At 37.1% G+C, this 12,940-nt stretch overlaps 1 protein-coding gene and 1 long non-coding RNA gene across 4 annotated transcripts in view; one reads left to right on the top strand and one right to left on the bottom strand.

Annotated features, from left to right (window-relative positions):
- LOC149499584 (uncharacterized) overlaps positions 1-12,940 on the bottom strand; it is a 138,304-nt gene that overhangs the window by 121,736 nt on the left and 3,628 nt on the right. The gene's annotated exons all lie outside the window — the stretch shown is intronic.
- Positions 1-12,940, top strand: part of kibra (WW and C2 domain containing protein kibra) — an 84,291-nt gene that overhangs the window by 54,608 nt on the left and 16,743 nt on the right. For 2 of the 3 annotated variants that reach the window (XM_028173082.2, XM_089739528.1), the window contains 2 exons: positions 11,145-11,253; positions 12,721-12,895. In XM_028173082.2, coding sequence (XP_028028883.2) covers positions 11,145-11,253; positions 12,721-12,895 — 284 coding nt within the window. Of the gene's footprint in view, positions 1-9,638; positions 10,320-11,144; positions 11,254-12,720; positions 12,896-12,940 lie in introns of those variants that run through there. The other variant, XM_089739527.1, reaches the window with a different exon arrangement.

Consider the following 12,940-nt stretch of genomic DNA (forward strand, 5'->3'; position numbering starts at 1 on the left):
TGACTAAGGTTTTATACAAAACGTGATCTGATCTCCAATCGTAAAAATTCTGGGTACGTGCTCGCGTGGGCGATGGAATGTAACTTTCCTTGCTTCAATCATGGAAGGATGACAGCTCGGATGGGACCTTTGCCGCATTTTAAAACACCGAGACGTTTTTCAGAGTACCCCGACGGGTTGTGGGTTGCATTCTCGTGTCCGTGTCGTATGGTGCTCGGATGTCTTATTGATTACCTGTTTCGATGTATACATCCATTATGTACACAGAAAAACGGTGTGAATTGCATAAATAATTTTCGCAGTTAGTTGTAACTTCATTTAGAATATATCCGGATATAAATCACTAGACACATTTTCACATCCCTATAAAGTTTCATCACCTATTTACTTATCTAATTTATATCTTGAGCAGTTACCGGTGCCTATTTCTGTCGCAAAGCAGTCGTGCATGTTGGCCAGCAAGCCAGAGTCTTACTAGAGCCTAGATTATTGCTTTGACGAGCTCACAGAATATCTGTTATTAAATTTTGTTTTATTATGCCGTCTATGCCGGCACCTATCCTGAAAAATGATGGCAGTGAGTTGGTTTGGTAACCTACCTGGTGTGGTACCTATTGATCTTATTGAGTTTTCTTAATTTTTTTCCTTCTTACTTGACACTTATCGTTATAATTTGGGTAATTCACGGTATATCTTTATAAATTATAGCCTATGTATTATTCTGATATGTAAGCTATACTATTGTAAAGTTCCATCAAAATCCATTCAGTAGTTTTTGCGTGAAAGAGTTACAAACATACATCCGTACATTCTTACAAAGTTTCACGTTTATAATATTAGTAGGATTATTCATCTCACTTTTTAAGTTGCACGCAATTCACATCACTACGTTCGAAGAGAATGCTATATTAAACCTTGTATGCACGTTTAGGGTTTCGTATTATAAAATAATACGGGCAGCAACACTGAAGGACGGTTAAGGCTGAGTCTCATTGCGTCCTCGACCTGGGCGCGGCGACCTCAGCGCGTGCGCGTCCATTGTTCAACAATACGGATTATGTTACACTCGTAAAACCCTTTGCTAGCTTAACCAACGTTTTACCATGTAAAGAAAAACCTTCATGGTCTAAAGAACTCTTTAGTTTTATAAAAAGGATTTTACTTATATGTCATTCAGTGAAGTTTGACATTCAGTAAAAAGAAAGTTCAGTTTGTTTAAAAATATTAATTTTATTAGATTGAAGAGCTTTAAATGTTGTTTTCTCATTATAAACATAACAGAAAACGCAATTAAGTCTTTTATTGTTTATTTATTCTGGAGTACCCAATATCATTATACGCATACAAATCTATTTTTCCTAATCCATTTTCGTAGACACCCATGATTCGAATCCTGAAGGTAGGCTTCGCCTTAACAGTAAATCGTGAAATATCTGCTGTTTCACTGTTTTCAGAGAGGTACTCATTTCGTTGGTTTTGAAAGGTTGAACGAGCTCACGGCCCACGTTACGTGGCTATCGAAGCCCATAGATATGAACAACGTAAATACTGCCACCCACCTTGAGAGACGAGTTCTAAGTCTCAGTCTTTACAGTAGTACAACAGCTGGTACACTTACTGCAGCTCTTAATTACTTACTACTCCGTGACAGAAATAGACAAAGTGGTTGTACCTACCTATGCCTATAAGAGGGAAAATGTATTTTTGATGTCCGTCCTAATATTACGCTTGCTCAGCAGAGGTCACTACGCCTCTCCCAACAAGTGAGTATGCCAAATGCAGATTAATAACAGAAAGACATATTTTTACTAAATTGTCAAATTCAAATTCAAATTCAAATATAATAGTATATTATAATAGTATCGGTGCTTATATTAGAATGGTATTATCATAAATTGATTAATACACAGTAGATCTGTGTGCTTAGTGCAAGTTTTTTAACTTCTCGAACGCGTAAAAGTTAACTCAGATTTGTATGGAGTTTGAACAGCGCCCCTAGCGGAAAACGACGGGAGGCTATTCCAACTCCATACAAATCTGAGTTAACTTTTACGCGATCGAGAACTTTAAAAAAACTTGCACTAAGCACACTGGACGTGGTAGTCATTCGGATAATGCCGCCAAGTTACGGCCACCTCATGGTGCAAATAAAAATTGGTTTAAAACATTGCCTCGATCATGGTCACACTAATCCTTAGAGGCTGTAACCCGAGATTGTTTTCGCAAGTAGGGACGCGTGCGCGATGTTTGACCTCCGCATTAGACCTTGGAAGTTCATGCATCACTCATAAACGTACACACATACAGCTTTTATGAAGGTTTTTCAATTTTTCACGACGTTTTTTTTGTTTGTTTTTATTTCCTTTTTTTTATTGACGGAAACACGGCTCGTTAGTGAGTTTAAATGATGTTGTTCTCCGACAGTGTATTCGTGACGTGCTAATATTGTTGGAACGTCACCAAAAAAAATACGCTTGCCAAAACATTTCAGCTCTTACTAAACCCGAATAAAGTGATCAAAATTCATAATTTAATAACCATTGCTTAAAAGGATCGCGCTGTATTTCTTAACGCGCCGGTCCTCCGCGTCCATATAAAATTAACAATACTCGAAGACTAATTTATATTCAGACGTTCCAATCAATAAACTATCAGTAGGCCCATCACGGATATTTACAGCGTGCAATAAAAGGCAGGTTTACGCATACCATCGAGTGTCACGCCATTAGTGCAAAGAACGATTGCTAAATGTAACGTCTGTATTGATTGTGAGCCTCGTGTGGCCGTCGGGAATTCACGCGAACACGTTTTTGACATCAATTATGACATAATAATATCATTGTCTGTTGTTTCAATATATGTATACATCAAATAAAAGAACCTTAATTTTTTTTGAAATGGAATCTGTAGTTTGGTTAGGAATAAAAAAAAAAATGTAGCGTTTTTTCATTCGATTCTAGAATGGCAACGGGGTCTATTGAATAGTCCTATTGAATCCCAGCGTATGCTGTTCGGATGGCACGCGAATTCTTGGAAATCACGATTCCCATCCACCGCCACAAAGATGCCAGTTTTTTTTTTCTATTTCTCACGAGGGTGTTCGACGGTCGGGTTTTTTTTTCGTCGCATTCCGGGGATGTTTCCGTTACGATGGTTGTAGGTAGACGAGGTATTTTTTTTTTTGTTGTCGTTTTCGATCGAGCTCACGACGAACGAAGTCGAACGTTTTTCTGAATTCGCTAATCGAATTTAAATTATTTCAGCGAAGAAGTTCGCATAAAAGAGAATCGAATAAAGTTTTTGGCTTCCCAAAAATTTAAATATTTCTTATTTATGAACAATCGTTTGAAGTACGCAGCAGATACTTTAAAATATAATAGAATAAACTACTAGGTTAAAATTTATTATGAGCATAAAAACTTGGGTATAAAAAAGCATTTTGTAATAGTTCACTAACCTATCTGCTTTCATCGCTATCGTATCACGTCGTAAATTAATATAATTTAATACTGCCTGACCAAGGTACGTACTTTGATACTATTCTACAATTTGTGAATAACTTTTCGAGTCAATAATGGAATTACAGTTTGACTGTCTACTTACAACTACTAAATAATTGACGTAGCACGGAAGCATGAAAATAAACCAAATAATAAGTCGCACTGCTACCAAATATATTAGTAAAAAGTAAAAAGACAAAATAAAAATAAAAATCGTATTATAAATGCCGTATCTACAGTGAAGTGCGTCTGTGGTGCATTCCGCGCCCGTAACACCGGGAGCAGTCGGACCCAATAATAAGAATATGAGCGTAAAAAACGAATACGTCAAACAGCGAGATTCGTTCTCCGCGTACCCCTCGATCCCCAGACCCGGCACAGGGCTGATACAGATACATAATCACACTTTGGTTTTTTTTTCTCTACTTATCTTAGTAACCTTGAGGGGTTCTGTGTAGGCGATCTGACGGGAGGTTAGCCTGGCGAATTTGCTAACACTAGCCCTAACAAGGGTAATGCTTCGCTGAATCTACCATCGGATCGAAATCGCGACCCACTGAGACGGTCCGGTAAGAAACTCAGTGGGCTGTGTCTGTGAGATTCACAATAGGACTTGTAAAATGATGACTTTTTGAGGATTTAACATCTGAGTCCTCTAGAGAGACTAAACATGCGGGGTTTCAAGCCCTTAAACGAAAATACAGGAAATTAATTTTCTTAAACCGTTAATCTAAAGTATCAGTTGATTTTTTAGTGCCGTGCAATTCGTGCATTGCTGAAGGCAACATATTATTATGTTTTTCAGTAATTGTGTTAGGAATTGATAGCACTGCAACTTAATTTCGCTTCCAATACGGTTCTCTTGTCCAGCACCTTTCAAAACTATGTCCGTTCTTTAGAATTTACCTATCTATATTTTATTCGTCAACTGATTTGAATGAAATAAACATTCGGCTTCAGTCATAAACGAGCTGCGAATCTTGCATCGTGTTTTATCTCTTTCGGTCCCGTTTAAAGTTAACTGTCAATGAAGAAGACAGCCGCCTAGCCGTAACTTTTCTATGTCCCATTATGTTTATTAATAAGGCTGTAACCGTTAAGCTTATCGTAATATATCATTGAGAACGATACTCTAATTGGCCAAGCTTTAGAAAGATTAATGCGGAGAAACGCACGGAAAAACAGACAAAAAACGTACCTTGACGATTTTATTGTTATGCTAATAAATATCGATAAATATTCAACGAAATAATTGTGGCTTGTTTTCTTTGTGGTATTTAATTTGTTTAATTTAACTGAATTCAGTTCGGGAAAGTATGTGGGTGTCATTATCATTCAAGTCAAAGCTCGAAGATATCAATATTTTTTCTGTAAAAAATATGAATATTTGTTGACACTGAGTATTAAGCACAGTCGAAAATTCTGTGTAGTGGCAGCCCTCGATTCTGTCGTAACGTTTTTTACAACTTATTTCTTTTCTCTCTGGAAGGATAATCGCGTGTAACGCTACACTGCTTTCGAGACGTACGTACGTATTAATATGAATATTTTGTGTGTAATAAATAATTTAATTTCATATAGAATTTGATTGAGAAGATAGGGGCGCCAAAATTCTTAACAATTTGAATGAAATATACACCACATATGGATTTTTCATCGGCTTTCACGAGCCGTGTAGAAATTTTTAAAACTATTTTTACGGTTAAATCCCGCGTTTTTATTATTGACGATTTAAATACTCTAAAGTTTTAATCATATAAAATGAAACCGTAAAATGACTTTTCATTATATGCATAAACATATTTATTATTAATACTCGTATAGTCATAAATATTGATTTCCAGTAAAGGGTAGAATATACTTTAAAATTGTAGAATAAAATTTATAACAATGAGATTGTAACAACAAATGAGGTCTAAAATTGGTTTTAAAAACTCCTAAAGTATGCTTACTTGTGTGGTAATATAATAAAATACGATCCGAATTTTCGACCTTGTACATGACGCGTTAATTAGCCCAATACTCTAGCCTTCTGCCTGTCAGCATAGAGTCCCTTAGTTCGCATCCTCGCATGGTTCCACAGACCGTGCGCTTTTCATAGCCACTGTCTTCTAAGAACATGCAAGAAAAACATTTCCATTTCTCCAATATCGGTTATTTCTGCTATAGATATAATCACAGAGGAATGTTAGTTACACTTTTGTTTTGATGATCGTTTGGAGACATGGAAGTTTTTTTCTTTTTGTGTTTTTTTTTCATTTATTTTCTCTTGATTGAGGTTTATAGAAGGATATTTAAACTCTTTTATCTACCCCATCACTTTTTGCATGTCACTTTATCTTAACTCTTATGAAGTTTTTGCATACGGCTTAATCTCGCGTTTAATATTATAATTCCAACTAATATAATTTTAATTTTATTTTCATTTTAATTATTCCTGACGTTTGGAATTCTTCACAGTTTATTGGACACAAATGAGAGTAGTCTACGACTTTGCGTATATTACGAAGACATGAGCTGAATATTCAACGGTAGGCAGCGGCTTGGCTCTGTTCCTTGTATTGCTGAAGTCCATGGGCGACGGTAACCACTCACCATCAGGTGGGCTGTATGCTCGTCTGCCTACAAGAGCAATAAAAAAAAGAGGTATACCTAGTCTTCAATAAAAACAGGATAAGCGGCGCCTATCGGTAAATTGGCACCGCTGGTGTTTCCCAGTAACTAATGTTCTCGATATGAACATTTTGGATACCATTACATATTTTAAGTAAAAACCACTCGTATATTTTTGTTATAAGTTCATTTAGAAGAATATTCAATGTTTTTTTTTTTATATTCCTCGAAACGTCCCTCTAGTACACACAATTTGATTTTAGACGCTCTTCTATATCTTTATTTAAATAATATTTCTTCTATCATTAATTTTTTGAGGTTTTCTCCCATCAGCTTAAGACCTGTCTATTGACACTTAATACTTCAATCTTTTTCATGTTACGCGTGTATTTTATGTCATAAAGTTTTTGATATAGCGTTGTTGATTAATTAAATTCCAAATATTATTAAAGGCTTTATGGAAGTTAGCTGTTTACTAGCTTTCTCGAACTTAATATCAAAACTAAAACAGTATGTTTGAGAAAACGTCTCGGCTTATTCAATATCTACTTTGTTTTAAGTTAATAAAAGAAGCATCTAAAAACGGCGTCAAGCTTAAACTAAAATTTTGAACGACAAATGTACGTGTAATTTAATGTAAGCAAAGCAAGTAATAGTGTAAAGTTTTTCATTTAGAAATTGTATTGTACGTATTGTGATTGTAAATGTGGTTTAATCAAATTCTAAGGAGTTACTACTTTTATTAAGTCTATGTTCTAATAAGTGTAATATTCCATAATTTCTCCGCTCTTCTTTGACATTATAGACTAATCTAATTATATATGTACATAAATACATATTGTATTTTTGGCTTGAGGATTGTCCGTCGTGGTGGTAAGTTACTGTAATTTTGTTATGTTGGCGTCTGGGGCTCGCTTCTTGTTTGAGATTGCTCTCGGAGGGGCCCGTGAAACGAACACAGACTACATAGTCAGAAAGACACGTCAAAACAATAATATTTCATGAAAATACGCAGTGAGTTCCATATATCGATAAAAAATTACAGTAATCAATTTAATGTAGACAGTGTCACAATAGTTCAGATTGAATCTTAAAAAAAAAACCACGCGTACAATAAGAAGCATCCGTGAACGACAGTGAAATACGTTAAAATATTCAATGTTATCTCTGATGTACGCAGCGAATGAGAAATTGAATGTTTCGAATTACTGTTCATTGTTATTATAATCAAAAGAATCAATTTCGTTATTATTGAGCAACAATAGCGGGACAGTCGATTGGGCGGTCTGTGGTCATCGCGGCGAAGGGACGGCAGGCGTGAGGCTGAAGGCATCTCAGGAATTTTAATCGCATCCAAGCCCCCGCCCGGTGCCCGACGGCCGAAAGCAATAAAAACAAAACGGTCAGCCTCGGGCAGCTTCGATTTTTCGGATATGAACTGACGTTATCTGTCCGGCCTCGACCTTCAGGCCTTTTGTCCAAACTCACGGTACATCCTACTTGTATACTGTCATTTTAAAATTAAAACTTAAAAAAAAATAGAATGTAAAAACGTTGTATAGTCTGTAAGACGTAAATGTCATAAGAGAATGTACAGATAAAAAATACGACGAATTTCACTACGGCAGACGTTTATTGTGTCTGCAATAAAACTTGAATCGGTGTTACGCAATTGATTAGAATTAATTTTAAACAGTAGTGGAGTTTTTTTTTTTTTAGGAACAACTTGTATGCGCTGCTTAGTTTTGGTTGCCTTACAGCAGATAGTCAACGAAAAGAAAAAGAAGTAAAATTAGTTCCGTACCAGCGAGTGGAAGCAGGACGGCTGTTTGTACGCTCATGCTGAAGTAAGAAAGAGATAGATATTTCGTAGAGTGAGTAGAGCAACAACCGGTCCAAGGGAGGCAGATGCTCTCTAAAAACCCCTCGGCAACCTTCAGATTCCAACAACAAGAAAATAAATAGGAATTACCACAATTAAACCAATATGTACTTATTCGAGAAATACTACATATGTTTTGGTAAAATGAGACACTCGTTAGTTCAATACTACACGTTTAATAGACTTTCTTAGCTTCTGTTCCAAATATATCTCTATAGGTATACTTCAAGGTTAAATTTCTAAACATTTTATTTAAAGAAACACAAGTTCGTTAGTCTGTTCTATTTAGTTAAACATCTTCAAAACTGTCTGGCCTGCCCGTAATAATGATGACCACCAGATCTTTTCTGTGTCAGCAACATTGAAATTGTTGCGAAAGTTTCCAACATAAGATTTAAACAATAAGATTCGAATTCCTTCGCTATTGTGTTTCTGTTAAAACCTACTTATTGTCCGTTCGGATACATTATCCGCGTTATTTTCGTAATTACCTGAAGTTTTAACTGGTATTCGTTAGCAAAAAACACATGGTGCTATTAGTCGTAAATACGGCACGATGGAATGTGGGCGACGAGCCAAATTACCTGTCTGTACACCATCAACTCGTTAACTCTCAACTTTATGAATTAAATTACTTATTCGGAATTTCTTAGTTACACACACACACACACACACGTTAACATTATTATTCTTAATTTTGTATACAATACGTAAAGTATTGTAAATGCATGTCGAATGCGAAGTTATTTACGTGAATTCCTTTACAACCAATGTTTGCTTAGCTGGTTTCGGAATTATTGTGTCCGTGCTTTTGTTCGTTTAATTTAATTATTTCGCGAAATGTTTTTTTTTTATGTAATTGATTACATTCCAACTGACGTGATAGTGTCTATTGAAATTCAAATGCGTATATAAAAGTTATACGGTTCGTAAAAAACTGGTCGGAAGCTAACCATAATGCCGCTTCTCATACCTCGCGTGAGAATAATAATTGTAATTGGTCTAACCTAAACTAGACTGTGTTCAGACAATTATAAGCAATGAGTTATGATATTTTTAATGTTGCCCGAGGATTAATGTGGGTTTTTGCATCGGATCATCTCTAATGCGGGCTGTAGCCATGACTCGGGTGAACGGGATCGCAAATGAATTTAAAGGAATTCCGAATCAAAAATACGTGCGTTTACCTGCAACGCCGCGCATCCGCCAGATGTGCTAGTATCTCAGTGCTCTTCGACGTTTACGGTTTGGAACATAAGCCAAAAAATGTGCACGAGAGTTATGTATTAAAACTGAGAAAATCGCGCTATAACGCGTACCGAAGTATGTGAAATTAGTTTTTTTACATTCACATACGGGTTGTCCACGTTATAGGCTTCTTTGCTTGCAGAATCCAACCGTGTTACTACCGCTTTTTCGAAGTCCGGATTCATAAATAGAGTTACGAATCGAGTTCATTATTGATATCGATAAAATTTTAGGTGTAATTTTGGGATAATTTAGCATGCAAAAAGCAAAGGCTGGGTTCCCGGAGTGTCCGTTACAGTGATAGGCGCACCGACACTTCGGCGGGCCGCATGTTTCGATCCGACGAAGCTATTACGACAGATGGCCGCGGCCCGGGAGGCGGGACCCCGGCCCTTCGGAGAGTTCGACCTCCGAAATGCGCCCGAGATTGCATTCTTTCGGCGGCGCGGGCGCATTCCACCGCGCGCCATCCGAGCTCCGCGCGCCCGCGCCAGTCGACGCGCGCCCTTTTGGGGGTTAAGATGTGTCCATTGCGGCGGGCTCTCACAATGTGGTCCCAGCCTCCTCCCCCCGAACCCGAGATGGAATCGACATTTAGAGCTCGTGCCTCCACGACCGACGGACACAACTGGTGCCGCGGCTGCTTCGGCGGTCGTCAGATAGCGCGGATGGTTCGCGAGCCTCTCGAGTACGGCGTTCGGGTCGATCCTACATCTTCGCGCCCGCCGGGTCTGTGCGTCCGGGATGAACCTCAGTATCAAAACTTGGAAGAGTTGCGGAAGCGTCCCGAGTACGCTAATCTAGACGAGATCAGCCGCGAGTTCGGCTACAGACTATGCCCCGAAGGACAGAATTTAGAGGACGAAGCTATTTACGAAAATATATTGTCAGTGCGCCAGATTCGTTCCGCGGAAGTGCGCTTAGTGCCGGTGTCCGAGGTGGCGTATTATGAGGGTCAAGGTTACGTCGCGACGCAGGTGCTGAGCAGGAACGGGACGTTTCCGCAATGTCCTCCGCACACTTGGAGTCGACTGCAGAACGCTTGCAGACCGACCGGCTCCTTACGACTTTTCACAGTAAATGCTAATTTTTATTCTTAATTACCGTTATTAAAATTATATTTTGAACAAAAAAAATCACGGAATTCGTTCCCATAAATTGAATACAATGAGAAATTAAATTTAATAATTATCTTTTTTGAATACGATATTCGACCGTAAATGATGTACGTAGGTAGGTAATCAGTTTTTACACGAATTCCATTGCAAAGTCATTGCCCAACACATATTTTTATGTTCGCAAAAAAGACGTTGGAATTTTTCTGTAATGACTCTGTTCGTAGTGACTTGATGTATTTCATTCGGACGTGTTATTTGCGATCGTTTGGAGATTTGAATGAAACGTGTTGATTGAAATCGATTTTGAACTACATAGGTGTAATCTATAGGTAATTTTCGCTCGGGAATTAAGAAATAAATTTTAATCGATTCAAATTAATTTTGTATTAATGAACGACTACATTTTTGAAAACCATAACGGCTTTTAATTGGCTTTTAAATAGGTTAAGTTTAATTTTACAATTATTTTTATCGTAATACAATTGGGAGTTTGATGTCTCACGTGTGTGGTAGTAATCATGCATGTGATGTCCATGGGCTCCAAAAACCACTTAACACGAGGACGCAGTATTGAATTCTTGTTCTCAAGGAACAACCGAAAAGGTTAAAATGTATAACAATAAAAAGAGCTTAACTAATTAATCATTAAACATGTAATCTGTAATATATAAAACCTGCAACTGGAAGTTTCTGGAAGCTTAATCTGTACAATGTAAATTCTGATACTAAAATGTAAAAAAGTCATAAGTGTGAATGTAATTTGAATCTCTCCATTGTCCACAGGCTAAGAAAGAGATGTACGATGTAAAGAAACAAAGGCTTTGCCTAGCTCAAGATGAATATAAACACCTCAACAATGCTCTGTCCACCCTCGCTGCCTCAAGAACTAGTCGTAAGTGTATTTTGGTCAAATATAAATACAAATTTCTTGTAAATTTTCGTATATTCCTTTATGGATTTTGAGACAACCTCTTTAAGTACCTATCTAGGATTACACTAAGGACTTGTTGAAATTTCACCCGTAAAGTTAAGGTGAAGTTTCATCAGGAAATCGAACCATCTACATAATTTAATAAAATAATTCAAAATTAACTTCATCACAGATATTGGCACATTGGTACGTGTTTTTGTTTAATCATTTATATATTTAACAGTATCCTAAATGACTAAATATGCGGCCATATGCGGAAAAAAATCACAATTTTTGTTTTTTTTTTTACTTATTCACATGTTTTCAATAACAAAGGAACAAATCGCAATAAAGAATAAACTAAATTTATGTTTTTTTTACTTTAAAAAGTTCATCCCTGAAAAGGTTAGATAATTTTTAAAAGATATACACAGCTAGTTAGTTATATTAAACAGGTATTTTATCGTAATTCAACTCGGATAGATGAAGATCCGGCCTAAGAAGCAACGTTTCACGTTTTGGATCCGTTGGCACAACAATTTGAGAGCCGTCGCTTATCTAGAATCACTCTATGTTTTACGCCTATTTTACCGTACACACTACTGAAATTTATAGAATCTTTACGGAATATGAATTCATTATATTAGTAAAGTTATCGCAATACATGTCGGCCGACATACATAGGCAAAGACAAAAGAGCTTAGTACCTCGTCAGGTTTGAGCCCCGTGAGCTCACTTTACTTGGGCGAACTTTACTTTGTACGAATGCACTAGAAATACCTAGTAATATAATTACTTATTTGTATGAAAATTCACAATTTAGAAGAAACTCTGAATATAAATTTTGTATTTCGTATAAGAAAAGGCGTGTCCGATAATGGTCCGTTATATGAATTTCCTATAAAATAATTTAATAGGCCCCTTATTGCATTCACAATAATGAATAGGGTAGCCCATAATATGCAGCACGCCCTGACAGCACTATAGAAACACGATTATAAATTGTAATCAATATTAAATAATCTAACGCTAGTGTACAGTCGACTTGCGGTATGTGGATAAATTGTAAATAATTTTGCAAAACGTTCAAGCTAGTCTGGTTAGTCGAGGTACTTTGATAAAACTCGCTATAACACAGCCACTATTGGGTTAAAATAATTAGAAATATTTACTACAAATTTTAGATTTGATGAGTTGTTATATTTTGACATTTGCAAGCGCCGATCACGGCACTAGTATTCAGTGTCAACTCATCGTCAGGTGGGCAATATGCTGGCCTGCATACAACGGCAATAAAAAATATTCTTGGTTTGTCATTATTTTATTAGGGTTTCATTGAACGGACGCGACGCCGTGGAGAGAATATGCAATGAATCATCAAAGATTGTGATGAAATCTGCTAATTTTCATTGGATCCGTTGTACTTATCTCGTGCCTTCGTACCTACAGTTTGTTCATCAACCACCTCAATGACAACAACGTCAACGACTTCCCGACACGACCCCGAGCTGCTTCGCTCAGAAGTGACACAGGCTAGAGGCCGCGTCGCTCAACTAAGGAAAGAGTTGAGGCAGGCTCGAGCAGAAGTAGCTAGTGCAAGACGAGGCGTCGATACATTGGCTGAGTTAGTATTTGGAACGTTTTAAGAAATATGGTGGATTGTAAACCT

The sequence above is a fragment of the Bombyx mandarina genome, chromosome A1 (assembly GCF_030267445.1).
Source record: "Bombyx mandarina strain Sakado chromosome A1, ASM3026744v2".
Taxonomy (NCBI): Eukaryota; Metazoa; Arthropoda; class Insecta; order Lepidoptera; family Bombycidae; genus Bombyx; species Bombyx mandarina.